The sequence below is a fragment of the Halichoerus grypus genome, chromosome 8 (assembly GCF_964656455.1).
Source record: "Halichoerus grypus chromosome 8, mHalGry1.hap1.1, whole genome shotgun sequence".
Lineage (NCBI taxonomy): Eukaryota > Metazoa > Chordata > Mammalia > Carnivora > Phocidae > Halichoerus > Halichoerus grypus.
In genome coordinates, this window is record NC_135719.1 from 8,651,754 (window position 1) to 8,667,425 (window position 15,672).

At 43.5% G+C, this 15,672-nt stretch overlaps 1 protein-coding gene across 1 annotated transcript in view; it reads right to left on the reverse strand.

Moving 5' to 3' along the window:
• The window catches only part of AGBL1 (AGBL carboxypeptidase 1), a 706,519-nt gene that overhangs the window by 145,261 nt on the left and 545,586 nt on the right, over nucleotides 1-15,672 (reverse strand). The window contains exon 21 of the mRNA XM_078078906.1: nucleotides 10,879-10,887. Coding sequence (XP_077935032.1) covers nucleotides 10,879-10,887 — 9 coding nt within the window. The remainder of the gene's footprint in view (nucleotides 1-10,878; nucleotides 10,888-15,672) is intronic.

The following is a 15,672-nucleotide window of genomic DNA, read 5'->3' on the forward strand; positions in this document are numbered from 1 at the left end:
ATGCTCGTCAGCTAGTGTCCTCAGTTTCTATTTCAACTTTTATTTCCAAAGCTAATTATTCCTGTCAATAGGAAGTCCTGCCTTAACTAAGATGGCTAGGGACCATTAGTCATCGGAAATGTTTCTGTGTTTCAGACTAGGCTTGAATTCCTCCATCCCATTCATTTCCCAGCAGGGACCTAGGCTCAGCTAACATTTTCAAGGGTGGATATCTATATTTAAACAAGATGTAACATTGTTCTAAAAATTATTTTCACGAGGAAATGATATGTACTTAACATCTAAACTACTTGTTCTTACTTATCCATATTAGCTTGCCCTTTCTTCTGGTCAGAGATAAACCGTGTTATGTGTATGTGTTTTCCACACGTGAAGAACTGCTTAGAGCAATGACGTCAACATTCCCAGCCTACAACCATGCTGATGTTGCTGTAGGTCTGCCCAGAGTCTCTTAGAATATCTTCAGGGACCATCTACATCAGAATGTCCTTAGGAGCTTGTTTAAAAGACAGTCCCTTCGTGAACCAAGCATGTTGGGGAGGTAGAACTCAGGAATCTTCACTTTGAACACGATCCTGATTGGGATCCACTGGGCTATGCAGGTAAGAAGTTTCTAGTGGGTATGCAGGTATAAGGTCCACCAGCACTGTGGCCACAGCCGTTCCTTTGTCTCATAACCTGACAGGAGGGAAAACTCTCCCACCAGGAACTCAGCCTTCTACGGGAACAGACAGCCCAGCAGGTTCTGAGACCACTAAGTGGGTTTGCAAGAAAGCAATATTTTCTGGGATCCTAGCACAGTTACAGCTTTGATGATAACTGTTAATCTCCTTAGGTTCTCCAAAAGAGTCAGAGAGTCACTCTTCCTTTCATTAGAACAAGAGTTGGGTCAAGAATAAACAGTGTTAGGGGCACCTGGGTGGCTCAGTTGGTTAAGCGTCTGCCTTCGGCTCGGGTCATGATACCAGGGTCCTGGGATTGACCCCCTGCATCAGGCTCCTTGCTCAGTGGGGGACCTGCTTCTCCCTCTCCCTCTGCCACTCCCCCCATTTGTGTGCTCGCTCTCTCTCTCTCTGTCTCCCTGACAAATAAACAAATAAAATCTTAAAAAAAAAAAGAATAAATGCATTGTCAATGATATCCCATTAAATGGGTAAATTGTATGGTATATAGATCATACCTTAATAAAGCTGTTGAAATAAATAAAATGTAAAGAAAAGATTTTCTTTTTTTAAAGATTTTATTTCTTTATTTGACAGAGAGAGAGACAGCACTAGCAGGGGGAGCGGCAGAGGCAGAGGGAGAAGCAGGCTCCTCACTGAGCAGGGAGCCCGATGCAGGACTCAATCCCAGGACCCTGGGATCATGGCCTGAGCCGAAGGCAGGTGCCCAACTGACTGAGCCACCCAGGCGCCCCAAGAAAAAAATTTTTTTTAAAGTGAATATAACTAGAGTGTGAGTATCTTCCGTTGCTAACGTGTTCACGCCTTTAATAGATCCATGGCAGAGTTCTCTGGGGCTCTTCAAAATGCATCCATTCATCCAGTGAATAATTATTGAGTCCTGATCTAGCCACAGTTTAAGACTAGCTGCTATGAAACAAAGGGAAAAAAAAAAATCTTTGAATAAACCGTATATGCTACCATTACCAGAGAATTTGTCCATATAACAAGCATTGAAGTATGCTGATTTTTTAGTTTGCTTCCCTCATTATTTGCTGAATAAAGCTACCTGTAGGCCTCTGACTCTTTCCAATGCAGAATTTAATTTGGTGACTAACAGACCAAAACAGGGAAAGCGGCGGAGACCATTCAATCTGCATAAGGAGACTTGTGTTTACTGTGATTTTATCTATCAAAGGAACCAGAGCACTGCAGGGAAGGGTTTCTTTTCTACGATACTGTTAATCCTTCAGAAGTCAGGTCCAGCTGCCTCTCTGTGACAATCTGGGCGAACGCTAGGAAAGACACAGCTCAGGGAGTGACATACAGGGACAGAACTTGAACAGGCAGGGGACATCGGCAGAACCTTGGGACAAGCCAAAGATGAGGGGCAGGTGCTCCCCCTTTCCTCGCCTGCATCCCGTAGTTGGATCTCCTGAGACTCCAAGCCCATGGGAACGACAAGCTAAAGAAAACATCACTGGTGAACAAGTATAAGGTCAGATTACCAGAGTCACGACTCTCGGGCTTTTGCAAAAGTGTAGGGACAGAAAGGGCTAGTCATCGTGCCACTTATTTCGTCACAGAGGGACTCCAAAGAGCAGAGGGCATTATTCCATCTGTAACTAATTCTAATCCATCTTCCCATTTGAGGTGCCCGGGAGAGCCACGCAGTCTGATCCCATTTGCCAGGGCTCATAAAGAGTGCAAAATGGATATCCTGGAGGAACGGAGTTCAGACACAGTTGGTGCTTTGCCATCTGGGTCACTTCTCTTTATTTCTACCCGATGAGAGGGATGCCCATGTCATCAGTGAGCAAGGACGGCTCAGTGCCTTGCTGCTGGGTCTGTCAGTACCAGCCTCTCTGCCCTTCCATTCCACTCAAAGGGCCTTCATCTTCCCTTTCTTCATGTTCCACCTGACATGAGTTTTAAACCACCCATAGTTAAAAAAAAAAAAAAAAAAAGAATCTCAGGGGTGCCTGGATGTTCAGTCAGTTAAGCATCCGACTCTTGGTTTTGGCTCAGGTCATGATCTCAGGGTGGTGAGATCAAGCCCCGCATCAGGCTCCATGCTCAGCGAAGAGTCTGCTGGAGATTCTCTCCCTCTCCCTCTCCCTCTGGCCTCTCTCTCTCTCTCTCAAATAAATAAATAAATCTTAAAAAAAAATCCCCAGTAGACAAGGAGAATTAATACAGACCTAGATCTAAAGAAAATTAGGGGGGAAAGGAATTACCCTTTACAAACATCTCCCATATATCTGGACACTGTACCAGACACACTGCCTTAACCCTTAAAATAACTCTCAGATGTAATCATTGCCTCTCTGTTTCATTGACTGAGTAACTAAAGCAGGGCGGAGTTAAATAAAATGCCTGCTAGAAAACACTGAAGCCAGATTTTTAAAGCTTGAGCCAAGCTGTGGTGTTTCAAAATTCAATAAAGAACCAAATTCTTTTCTTGAAGGTCAATTAGAACAGCATATAAAGTTTCTTTCACATTCCTGCTCGACTGCCTGATGATCTGAAATTTAAAAGGCTCCATTGACATGCAGCTTGTATTCCCCTTCTAGGCTGGAACATCCTCCCCATCTTATGGTCAACAATTCACTGTGCTATTTATTTACCTTTTCAGTGCTTATTCTCTTTCTAATCATTCATCATTTCCTTGGATTTCAAAGCCATGCCTCATCTGGCTGAATTCTTTCTTCTGAGTTTTGCTTTAGACCACTGGCCACTCCAGCTAGGCATTCTGGTCACAATCTTAGTCTCTGCCCCTCATTTTCCCTAACATGGCATGACATTTTGCACTAGTGGTGTTCTTCACCTTCCTTGTTAGGGTACCCTTTCCTGCCTCCAGACCCTGGAGCAAAAAGTTCTATATACTATGTGACCGTCCTTACCCCTGGGAATGGCTGACTAGCCCACCATGAGCCCCTAATGCAGGAGGAAGGGACCAACAGGCTCTTTCGTGGCAATTTGACATGTAGGGCTCTGCCCACATGGAGAGGAACTTTGCCGATGGAAAGCTTAAGCCGCCATTTAGGTGGAGCCCCAGGCAAGAGAAAGAATAAGCAGTGTGTCTTTCAAGAGAAAAGAGGTCAAACATTCTTGAGGATCTATAGGCAACTGTGTGTCCTCTGAGGGCTGGAGAGGGTGATACCTCTGGATCCTGAACTATTTCATTTCTCAATTTCTATTCACCTAAAATTTGGTTGAATTTCCTTTCCTATCTGGAATTAGCAAAATTACTTTTTCCTTGTACTAAAACTTCACTTGGGACAGCTTAAGTCACCTCCTTTTTCTTGCAAATGAAAGGATCTTGAATGGAGTGCCTTCTTTTTCTTGATCTACCCAATACTCACCCCTCTGTCTACCGACCTGCCCATGAAGCCATTCCTGAATGAATGTGATCTCTCTCTGCCTGCGAGTCTCCTACAAGCACCTGTTACACGTGTGCTGGAGTCACCCCTCAACTTCTCACTGACTGACTGCTTTCTCTGTCTGTCTTATGTCCCCCAATAGACAGCAATCTCCTTAAGATCAAGGACTATTTGGGATCAACTTGAATCTGCTTGAATGTCAGCAGAACCTCCAGTCTCATCCCTTCTGCCAGATCTTCAGAGGAAAAGAAGCCAATCGTGTGGTTTATGCTTAGCAACACGTTTACGCAGAATCATAGAACTTTCTGGGTGGGCAGGCTGTAGTGATACATACAGGAACCTCTTGAATTTACATATATGAAAGCGCAGAGCAGCTAATAAGATTCAGCATGAGCTCTCACATCTGGAAGGTCTGGAGCATTGCAACTATGGAAGACAGAGACAGAATTTTACTCTTTATATTTGAAAATGAAAGAGACAAAACTACCCAGCTTTTCACTGATAGAAGACCAGTTAGGCCATAGTGAAACATACTGCCAGGACTTCTATTCTTTGAATTACTAAGGCTCTAACCAGGGTACTTTTATTCTTTTTTTTTTTTTTTTTAATTGTATTGCCTTTTTAAAGCTAGGTTATTTTTATAGCAATAGAACTCCTGGAACAGTAAACAGGAGGCAAATGTATTAGGCTTTAAAGGTGAAAGGGGTTATTTAAGAGTGTTATCAGAACTGGCCAGCTGCAAACACATATGGTATCAGAAAACCATAAACCTCTTCCTTCCTAGCAGGGCTCAATTATTCATTAGGCCACCCTGCTGTAGGGAGAGGGTCTTTCGAAACTTAGTGTCACACAACCCTCGAGATGTCCAGCCTTCCCTGCCATCTTACTTTCTAGGTGAACAGTTCAAGAGAAGTGAAAATGATCTCTCTGTCCTCCCTTATCCCGAGGGCATTAGGGGTTTGCAAGGGATAATGATAAAAGCAATAATTATAATAATCACCACTTCCTGCCACTTTCCAAGTGCAAGGGTGAATCTATTTTCCTAAGGGTCAGCAGGTTACTTACAGGAAATGATACAGCAAGTTAATGGCAGAGCCGGAATTTGAACCTGAGTCTTTTGGAGACTGCTAACCTGGTACTCTGATATTTCTAATCTCTTCTCTTCAAGGAACACTAATCTGATTGATCTCATGGGAAACTTCTTTAAAATTTAAGGAGAAGGGACTTCATAGTCAAATTATCTGCCCATAATTTCTAAATTTGGGGGTTTCATGAGGCACACTAGTATATTCAAGGCTCTGAGAAGGTCAGCAATAGAGATGCATGCTTTTCTTATATAATGCAGGTTTCCCAAAGTCATTTGCCTTAGAACTCCATTTTCTATCACATGAGACAACAGTCTATTGCCAGGGACACATCTTGGACAAGAATGCATGCCAAATACAGCCTTGGCAAGCAGAATCTTACCTAGCTAAAAATGAAATAATATTTTCCTCTATGGAGAAGTGTAAAAGGAGCTGAGCAGCGGTCAGCAGGATGGTAACCATGCTCAGTTATGCTCATTCTCCCAGGTTTATTCTGAAAATGGAGCCTGCTGCAGCTCTGGGGAGGTGGGGGGTGGTGGTGCGGGGCAACATGGGTGAAGGGGAGTGGGAAGTCCAGGCTTCCGGTTACGGGATGAACAAGTCACAAGGATAAAACGTACAGCATAGGGGATGTAATATAGTCAGTGGTATTGTAATAGCATTGTGTGGTGGCAGATGGCAGCTACACTTGTGGGGAACGCAGCATAACGGATAGGCTTCCTGAAACGCTATGTTGTACACCTGAAACTAAGGTAACATTGTATGTCAACTATACTCAAAATGGGAAGGGGAGGGGAGAGGAGGGGAGGGAAGGGGAGGGCAGAGGAGGGGAGGGGAGGGAAGGGGAGGGAAGGGAAGGGAAGGGAAGGGAAGGGAAGGGAAGGGAAGGGAAGGGAAGGGAAGAGAAGAGAAGAGAAAAGGAGAAAAAAGAAAAGAAGAAAGCCAGAAAGCCCAGTTCTGCCAGTGCAGTGTGGTTGCAGTGGGAATAGCCAGGCTCCTGAGTCTGGCTCATTCTCTCAGCAGAAGCTAAGGTATCAAAGACACTTTGCTACCCTTTTGAAACCTCAGTTTCCTGATCTGTAAAACAGTGATTTAAAAAAAAAAAATCTTTACTTTGCAAGGGTGTTGTGATAGCTAGAAGTAATGTATTTGAAGCACCTGCAACAAGTCACCGATTATCACTGCTCTCAGTTAAGTTTGACAAAAGTGATATTCCTTTTGCCTGGAAATTGCACCTGCAAAGTCCTGTTCACTTGATCAGGCCCAGATCAAAGGTCACCTCCTCCACAAAGCTTTGCAAGTCCCTGCTACTTTCCCATTGACCTTTTCACCTCCATTCCTCCAGGTGCTAACAGAATCCACTGTCTCCCACTCCCACATCACTCACCCTGTGACTTCAGTCTTCTTCTATATGTGTCTGTCTTCTCCAGAACACCATCAGCTCTTTGAAAGAAAGGCATGTGTTGTAAGCACAGTGTCTTCTACACACAGTGTGCAGCACAGAAGAGAGTGTATAAATGTCCAATAAGGATCATGAAGAAGGAGATAAAAGAGGAAGGTATTATAGGGGCGCCTGGGTGGCTCAGCAGGTTAAGCGTCTGCCCTCGGCTCAAGTCATGATCCCAGGGTCCTGGGATCGAGCCCCACACTGGGCTCCCTGCTTATCGGGGAGTCTGCTTCTCCCTCTGTCCCCCCCCTTACTTGTGCTTTCTCTCTCTCAAATAAATAAATAAAATCTTTTAAAAAAAGAGGAAGGTATTATAAACTATCATCTTTGACTCCAGAGACTTGGCATTCTGAGAATCAAATATACACATACCAGAAATGACCAATCATCAAACAGTGAATTCCTGAGCTAGGAGTTTAGAAATAATAAAGAACTAAGTGGTTGGAAGGAATTTAAGGATACCCAGAAACCAGTGTAGTAGCCACATGTAAGTATTATAGGCCTGTTCACACTTACCAACATGCACATGTATTATGTACTTACGCCCCATGGAGACAGTGCACAATTTTACATGAATATTGAGAAATAATGGATGAAGTCATTGAAAGAACCAAATGGTTTAACAATATGAAGAAGGGCAGTAGCTCTGACTTCACATGGACATGGCCTTGAATTCCAGTGATATTGGGCTCTAGGGAAGCTATTGCTAAAGTCTCAGTTTCCCTCTCTGTAAAAATTTGATAATAGAGTGCACTCTATTAGAAAGTTGTTAAGGGGATTAACTTCGAGACGGGATGAATACACTAAGCAGAGTAGCACAATATTGGTATTCAATACATTTTATCTGTGGATAATTACTATCTATCTCCCCCACTAGACTGAGCTCTTCAGTGTCAGGGACCTCACCATGGAAATCTCTGTATCCACTGCCAAGCATCGCACCAAGCACATACCGCCAGCAACTCCATAAATCCCTGCTGCACAATGAAAAATGACATAAAGAGCGATGAGAAGGCTTTGAGTCACCTGCCGCCCCAACGTTGTTGAAATTCTAGCTTCCATACCTGTGAGACAGGGTGGTTCTGCTACCGTTCATGGAGCAATTACTACCTGCCAGGCTCTGGGCCAAGCCCTTCCCTGTTTACACAATGGAGCAAATTTGTGCCAAGCACTTTTACACATTTTTAAAAGTTTAACCTCACTTGACAAAATAAGGCAGTCAAAAGAGACACAAAGAGACAAGTATACAGACAAAAAGTACACACACAGATGCTTTGTAAAAAGAAATATTTACCTATGTATATATGTGCATGTTCCTACAAAACTTATCTCTACTTCTAAAGGGATAAAACTAGAAGGTATTAACAGTAGTAAAAGTGTGGTAGGAGTAGGAAAAGGGATTACATATATACATGCATTGCATATATATACACGTTTCTATATAATATTGTCCTAATGATTTTCAACATATAGGTGTGCATTTTCCCTTTAAATCTGCCCACTCAGCATCAATGTGCATGTGTGTGTGTGTGTGTGTATGTGTGTGTGTGTGTGTGTGCGTGTAAGTCATGTGAAACAGCTTTGATATAATTATAAGCCGAGGAACAACATCCTTATCTCACACTGCATGTGATGCCCGTAAAGATATGGAAGTGTGAGCACAAAAGAAAAAGCAAACCTGGAGAAAACATCCTGAGCCTGGGAAGGGACTATTCTGCTTTCTCTTGGGTTCCCTGAGGTTTTTCCTCACCCGTTCTAGAGCGTGTTCCTCATCAGCCCACTCAAGGAATAATGGCAGAAACAGGAGCGAAGTCTTGCTTTTCCATTTTCTTTTCTGTCTGTCTACAGAGGATCAATCTAAAAACAACAGAAAGCTACAGAAGCAGCGGGAGGGAGTTGTCAGGCCCCATCAGGGAGGGAGCCGATGTGTTCCCTAAAGTGACTTCACTGCTTTGAGGCAACAGGGAAGCCAAGGGACCATTAGAGACACAGTCCCCCTAGCATGGGAAGGGGCCAGCTGTGCCTCCGAGCACACGGGTCGCTTCTGCAAACCAGTGGCGTCCATCCCTCAGCCTCCTCCCCTTGTAGACTGAGGCATGGGCCACACCTCTCGTTTCTTGACTTAAATCATCTTACTCATCACGGCTGTACAACAGCTGTTCGTCTCTGCATCTTTCCTGACTACAGATCTCCTCGTCACTCCCTGCCATAAACTGCATGGAACCCATTACGCCATACTCCTCCCTACAACTTGAATTATGACTTCATTACTGCTCTGGCCATCTTTCTTATTGGAGAAGCTTGCTCATGGTCATATTACATCAGAAATATATACTTTAGAGTCGCACAGGCTTAGTTTTCAATCCTGACTATGCCTCTACATAGTTGTGTGTCCTTGAGCAAGTTTCATAACCTCTGAGAACCTAAGTTTCTTGGGTCAGACATGAATCTAGCTGTCTGTCTGTCCCAAGGTTGCTGATAGCCTGAGCGCTTGAAAAACAAACGCAAGCTGCTAAAATCAGTGTCCAGCACAAAGTATGCCTTCAATAAAGGTCATTTCCCTTCTTACCAAGACATCAGAGGGAATCAAATCCATGCCAGGGGTCACTGAAAATGTCACAGACCTAGGGGAGGTAGAAGAAGTTTAGTGACAGAATGATGAGAAGAATTGCCCATCTCGTCTGCAGTAGGCGTATGAATGGGGAATCCTCTAGATACATAGGCCCCGTGCAGATGACTTCCCCCCTTCCCAAAAGAGGTCTCACAGATGTGGAGGGGAAAGAACCTTGCAATTAGATACAGATAAACCAGGTAAAAATACCAACCTTGCCGATGTCTGCTTGTGAGATTCTAGGAAAGATCTTTGACCTTTCTGGATATTGGTTTCTTCATTTATAAAATTGGCTAATGACAGCCCTCTGCAAGATTGTTGTAAGTTCACATAGAATGACTAGCACCATGCCTTCTCCACAGTAAACAGTCAATACATGTTAGTTAGGGAATTCCCGGGCTTTAAATAATAGTCGTCAATGCTAATATTGTGGTTACTAAGCATCAGACGTTATTCTAAATAGTGACTGTTTTTCACACAGGCATAGTCACTGAATTTCACTGCTCATAGGAAACCTATGACACAGACACTATCATTTTTCTGTGTTAAGAGGGGTAAACAGACACAGATCTCAGAGGCATCACCTGACCTGCCTAAGGCACGTGGCGAGTACATAGCAGAGCCTGGAATCACACCCTCTGTTCTAAGCAGTCTGGCCTCAGAATCTGTTTGTTTGTTTTTTAAGGTTTATCTATTTTATTTTATAGGAAGAGAGAGAATGAGCATGAGCGGGAGGGGCAGAAGGAGAAGGAGAGAGAATCTCAAGCAGATCCCCGCTGAGCACGGAGCCAGATGCAGAGCTAAATCTCACCACCCTGAGATCATGACCTGAGCTGAAACCAAGAGTTGGGCGCTTAACTGACTGCACCACCCAAGTGCACCCAGAATCTTTTTTATTAAACACTCCACTATTCTGCCTCCAAAATTCAGAAAAATGAACTCTTTGCCACATACCCTGTATTTGAGAACTTCATTTTCAAGAGTACTACCTTTCTTCTTTTTTTTATTTCCTAAGATTTTATTTATTTGAGAGAGAGAGAGACAGAGAGAGTCAGCGAGAGCATGAGCTGGGGGAGAGGCAGAGGCAGAGGGAGAAGCAGACTCCCCGCTGAGCAGAGAGCCCAACGTGGGACTCGATCCCAGGACCCGAGATCATGACCTGAGCCGAAGGCAGACGCTTAACCATCTGAGCCACCCAGGCATCCCCAAGAGTACTACCTTTCTTCTTAATCTCTGTAATAGTTCATATCAATCATGGTTTCTTTTTTTTATTTTTTATTTTTTTTAGAGAGAGATAGGGAGCATGAGCGTGAGGGGCAGAGGGAGAGGGAGAGAGAATTTCAAGCAGATCCCCACTGAGTGTGGAGCCCAATATGGGGCTCAATACCAGGACCTGAGATCATGACCCGAGCCAAAATTAAGAGTTGGACACTCAACTGACTGAGCCATCCAGGTGCCCCTCAATCATGGTTTCTAAGGGCAAGGGACTGAAACCAAATCTGTCTGACTTAGGAGCACAAAGAAGAAAGATAGGGGAATTCACAGCATGAACAGGAATGTTGGAGAACCAGGATCAGAGGGAAGGTACTGGGAACGGTGCTGCACAGTTAAACACACCTAAAACATCGTATCGCTGGAAATTTCTAACTTTAGCTCTGATGGAGGAGATTATATCAGACCATCCTCTTACTGCGAACAACTATAAACCTGGATAAAATCACACACACACACACACACACACCTATGTGCACACACCCCATCATCTATTTGAAGAAACTAGATTAAATGTATAGACTCTGGAGCCCCACTGCCTGCATTCAAAGCTTGACCCAACCATTTACCAGCTACATGGTCTTGGACATGGCTGTTAACCTTGCTGTGCCTCGGTAGTCGCATCTGCAAAATGGGGATAACAATAACAGTCTCATGTGACTGTGATGCAAATTTTTCTCTCAATCTTCATGCGATAACCAGTTGAGCAGAGTTGCTGCCAACCAATGCCCTTGAGGAACGCCACTTGAGGAAGTGTGGGAAGGAAGAATGGACTAGAAATAAGATGGTCATGGGCTGGGATTTCTCCTTATCCATGCGCAATGGCTAAATTGGTGTCCTGGAGCTTACTACCTTCTAAAATTCCAAATCTCTGGCTTCCAAATCTGCTGCCTTACCCACAAGCAACCTTTACTTCAAAGGCATCCAGAAAACACAGCTTACTCTGGGTTGCCTCAGGCCAATGACTTCCCTTGAAACTCAAAAGTCAGCCTGGTGGGAGAAAAATCCCTGTATGAAAATAATACCTTCTTCCTCGATATCTTTGTCTCTTGCTCATGTCCAAGTTTTATCTGTTAGCATTTCAGAAGGGGGAAAGAAAACCAACAAGATTTCCTTCTTGTTAGCCCTGCAGGACCTCACAGAACCCCAGAAAAACAAAACTAGAGTTTTTCGCTCCTTGGCAAATCATCACCTGAGCTAGAATCTCACTGCAGAATATTTATCACTGGTGATAATGTAAAGAGGCAGAAAGATCACAGCATGATTTGGGGATCCCTGGTGTCATCTGCTGCTTTCGACAGTGGAGGAAATCTGCAGCCTGAGGATCTGAGAAAGCTTGATGTGGTTGTCAGAGTAAGAGATTCAGTCTCCCCCCTCCTAGGTACTTACTCCTGGGAGAGGGCTTCGGGTACAGGAACCTATATTTGAAGTCAGTCTGTGTAGGAAGAGCCCAGCTGAGCTCAGGATCAACCCAGAAAGGCCACAAACCTAAGTCAGTAATGTGGGGCATACAATCGTATCTTTTTTTTTTTTTTTTTTTTGACTCCGAGTTTGTTTATATAAAAGTGCAGGGTGTGACTGGGTGGCCCAGTCAATTAAGCCTCTGACTCCTGGTTTGGGGTCAGGTTGTGATCTCAGGGTCCTGGGATTGAGCCCCACATTGGGTTCCATGCTCAGCACAGCATCTGCTTGAGATTCTCTATCCCTCCTCTGCCCCTCCTGCCCGTGCTCTCTCTCTCTCTCTCTCTCTCTCTCTCTAAAATAAATAAATAAAGGGGTGCCTGGGTGGCTCAGTTGGTTAAGTGTCTGCCTTCAGCTCAGCTCAGGATCTGGGGGTCCTGGGATCAAGCCCTGTGTCAGGCTCCTGTTCTGCAAGGGGCCTGCTTCTCCCTCTCCCTCTGCCTGCCGCTCCCCGTGCTTGTGCTCTCTCTCTCTGTCAAATAAATAAATAAAATACAATAAAATAAATCTTTAAAGAAAATAAGAAATTAACAAAAGTACAAACCTGAAAATTTTTGCTTTTGCATAGAATTAGTAATTATACACTCTTAAATTTGCATTCTTTATCACATATAACGTCCACTCTGATGCATTCTTATTTAATCCTTACTAAACTGTTTGTGATAACTTGTATTATTGCCAGATGACACATGAATAATTGTATGTCCAGAAATATGAAAAAACAAGGCCAAAGCTACCAAACGAGTAAGTGGTGGCATACAAATTTAACTATGGGAATATTAATAGCAAGAGATCCTGAACTGTATCTGAAATGAGGCTGGGATGATTAAAAAAACAAAAAAATCTGTGGACCAAAAATAAATGTTCTAAAGTTTAAGGACAATTAGAAAGTGAAGATTTCAGAAAACAGTTACAAAACTATTTGAGCTACTCTGCAGTTAACAATCTAATATTAGTATTGGATTGAGAATCATTGTTCTCTTTACCGCTTAGAATATTCTAGTAGTCAACCAAGACAGAGAGCCCGATTCTCAAAGAACTACCAGGAGACTATGTTGGAAGAAACAAATACAAGTTAAATAGCAGATCATAGACACTAAGAACTGTAGAGTTTTGCTGCATTTGTTTATTTGATCAACAAAGAGTTGTGCTCTCATACTCTGGTGTACTAAGTAAGCTCTGTGGATACATCAGAGAACAAAATACACAAAATCCCTGCCCATATGGAACTTACACTCTGTGGCTGAACAAATCCATTTCTTAATGCAAACACAATCGGAATGGGTAAGTTAGATTCTTCTGGAAAATGGGTGGAATGCACCCAATTTCTATCTGAATTTTGACACAGTGAGCCCTAAGACTACAGCAAGTCAAGAAAAGCATGGAATTCTATTCAATCTAGAATTCTGGGCACAAAATTTTAGAGGATACAAAGAAAATCAGTAATCAAGTTAAACAATATCTTTTTCTTTTAAAGATTTATGTGTGCAGGGGCGCCTGGGTGGCTCAGTCATTAAGCGTCTGCCTTCGGCTCAGGTCATGATCTCAGGGTCCTGGGATCGAGCCCCGCATCGGGCTCCCTGCTCTGCCGGAAGCCTGCTTCTCCCTCTCCCACTCCCCCTGCTTGTGTTCCCTCTCTCGCTCTGTCTCTCTCTGCCAAATAAATTAAAAAAAAAAAAAAAAAAAAGATTTATGTGTGCATTTTAGAGAGAGAGAGCAGGGGGGAGGGGCAGAGGGAGATGGAGAGAGAATCTCCAGCAGACTTCCGCTGACCTGAGCCAAAATCAAGAGTAGGCCCCTTAAGCAACTGAGCCACCCTGCCGCCCCAAGAGAATTAATATCTTGATGCAATATTCTTAAAAATCAAAATTAATGCAAAAAATCAGGATAATATCAAAATTCTAAATAAAGGCAAGATTTTCCCTTCGGCCTCAGACTTCAGTATGGTTCCACAGGGCTCTGAGTGAATAGGTAGAGGCTAAAGGCAAGAAGGTAAGCTCTACTAATGCTTGTGGGGGCACCTGTCTGGTTGTGGGCCCTGAATGCACCTTCCTAATGTAACCCCTGGCACTTGTAAACTTGCAAATGGAACTGTGTTAGAAGTGTAGCTACTCATGCAAATGGAGCAGAACTACTTTTGTCAGCTCCAGTTTGCTTGTAGTTAAATGATGCCCCAGGATAGAATGAACAAAACTCAAAAGTAGAAAGCCAAAGCCACTATGTTCCCAGCCCCATTTATTTCCTGTGTCACTGCGTGTAGCTCCTTAGCTTTTCTGGGCCTCATTTATGACATCTATAAAATAGGCACATCCTTTCCAGCTCTCCATCAGACCCTGACCAACTGGCCCAACTGTGGTTTCACGGTAAGGAGAGGGATATCTACTTGCCTCTACATGATGCTCTTGGAACCAAAAACACAGTCCATTTTGTCCAGCTTCGGTGCACATTTTGAGGTCAAGTCCAAAAAAAACCAAAAACCAAAAAACCTCGCTGTATTTTTATTTTCATGCAGGGAAACTGAGGAATGTACCTATTACAAATTTTGCATATGGGTACAAGATAAGTCTGCGTAGGAACTAATTGTATATCCAGGAATCCTTACCCTAAGTGCAGCTGCGCCAGTGTTCCCCAGTAAGCTCACCAGATAACCGCGGGCAAGCCACTGAAACTCTCTGGACCTTAGTTCTTTCATTTAGAAAACAGGAGGATAGACTTGATGATCTACGGTGTCACAGCTTGACAGCCAGCGATTCTCTGAGTATATCTATCAAATATGGTGTCTCTAAGCCGGGAAATCTGAAACAAGCTCCTGGCCCATGGAAAATACCCATTATTATTACATAAAATCTTGTGTGTGTGTGTGTGTGTGTGTGTGTGTGTGTGTGTGTGTGTGTGTGTGTGTTTTTAATTTTCTAGGTTCAGTTGCATTTGGTTCTGGCAATTTTCTTTATATCTTAGTTTGCAGAGATAATGAATCTAAAAAAGATTCATTTCTTTGTCATGAGGAATGAAAATGAGATTTTGGAGTACTATCCCCATGCTTCTCTCCTATCCAATAAAGACCTTTCTCCTTAACAGAGAGTTTATTTTCAGAGCCACAAGACCCAGAAGCTAACCTGAAGGTTCAACATTTTTTTACAATGATTCTCCTTCCCAAGCCTCCTCCTCCAGAGCAACACAGTCTTTGCTAGCCCACGTGTTACTGCTTGATATTTCAGCTGACATTCAGATTTCACACATTTGGCCACTCTCAGGGCCATTAGAGTCTTCCCGAGTCTTGATTTCTGTGTCACCTTTGTGGTGTGGAAGGTCCCTGAGTATGGCAGGATATCTCACACCTTCCCACATTTTTCATTTTCCATTCAGTAAACATTTGGATGGGGCAAACCCACCCCCTTTGAGGCCACTGGTTCATCACTGCTGCACCTGCTGACTTACTGCCATTATCATGAGCATCCCCATCATTCCCAGTCCTGCCTGACTCTTCTTCTTCCTTCTCTTTGACTCAAAACAATCCAGAAGGGAAGGAAAATGTAGTCTATGCTTTCATGTCCTTTTTCTCCACAAACATTCTTAACCATGCCAAGGCACAGAGAGGAGGGTCCCTATGTGCTTCTGACCAATGAGAAAAACCACCTGCCCCCGTCGTTGTTGTAGCCCTAACTAACTAGTTAACTAACTCCAATTCCATTGGTCCTGCCACTTTCCATGCCTCTCATCTCTTCCACATTCTCACTTCCTTTCTCACCAA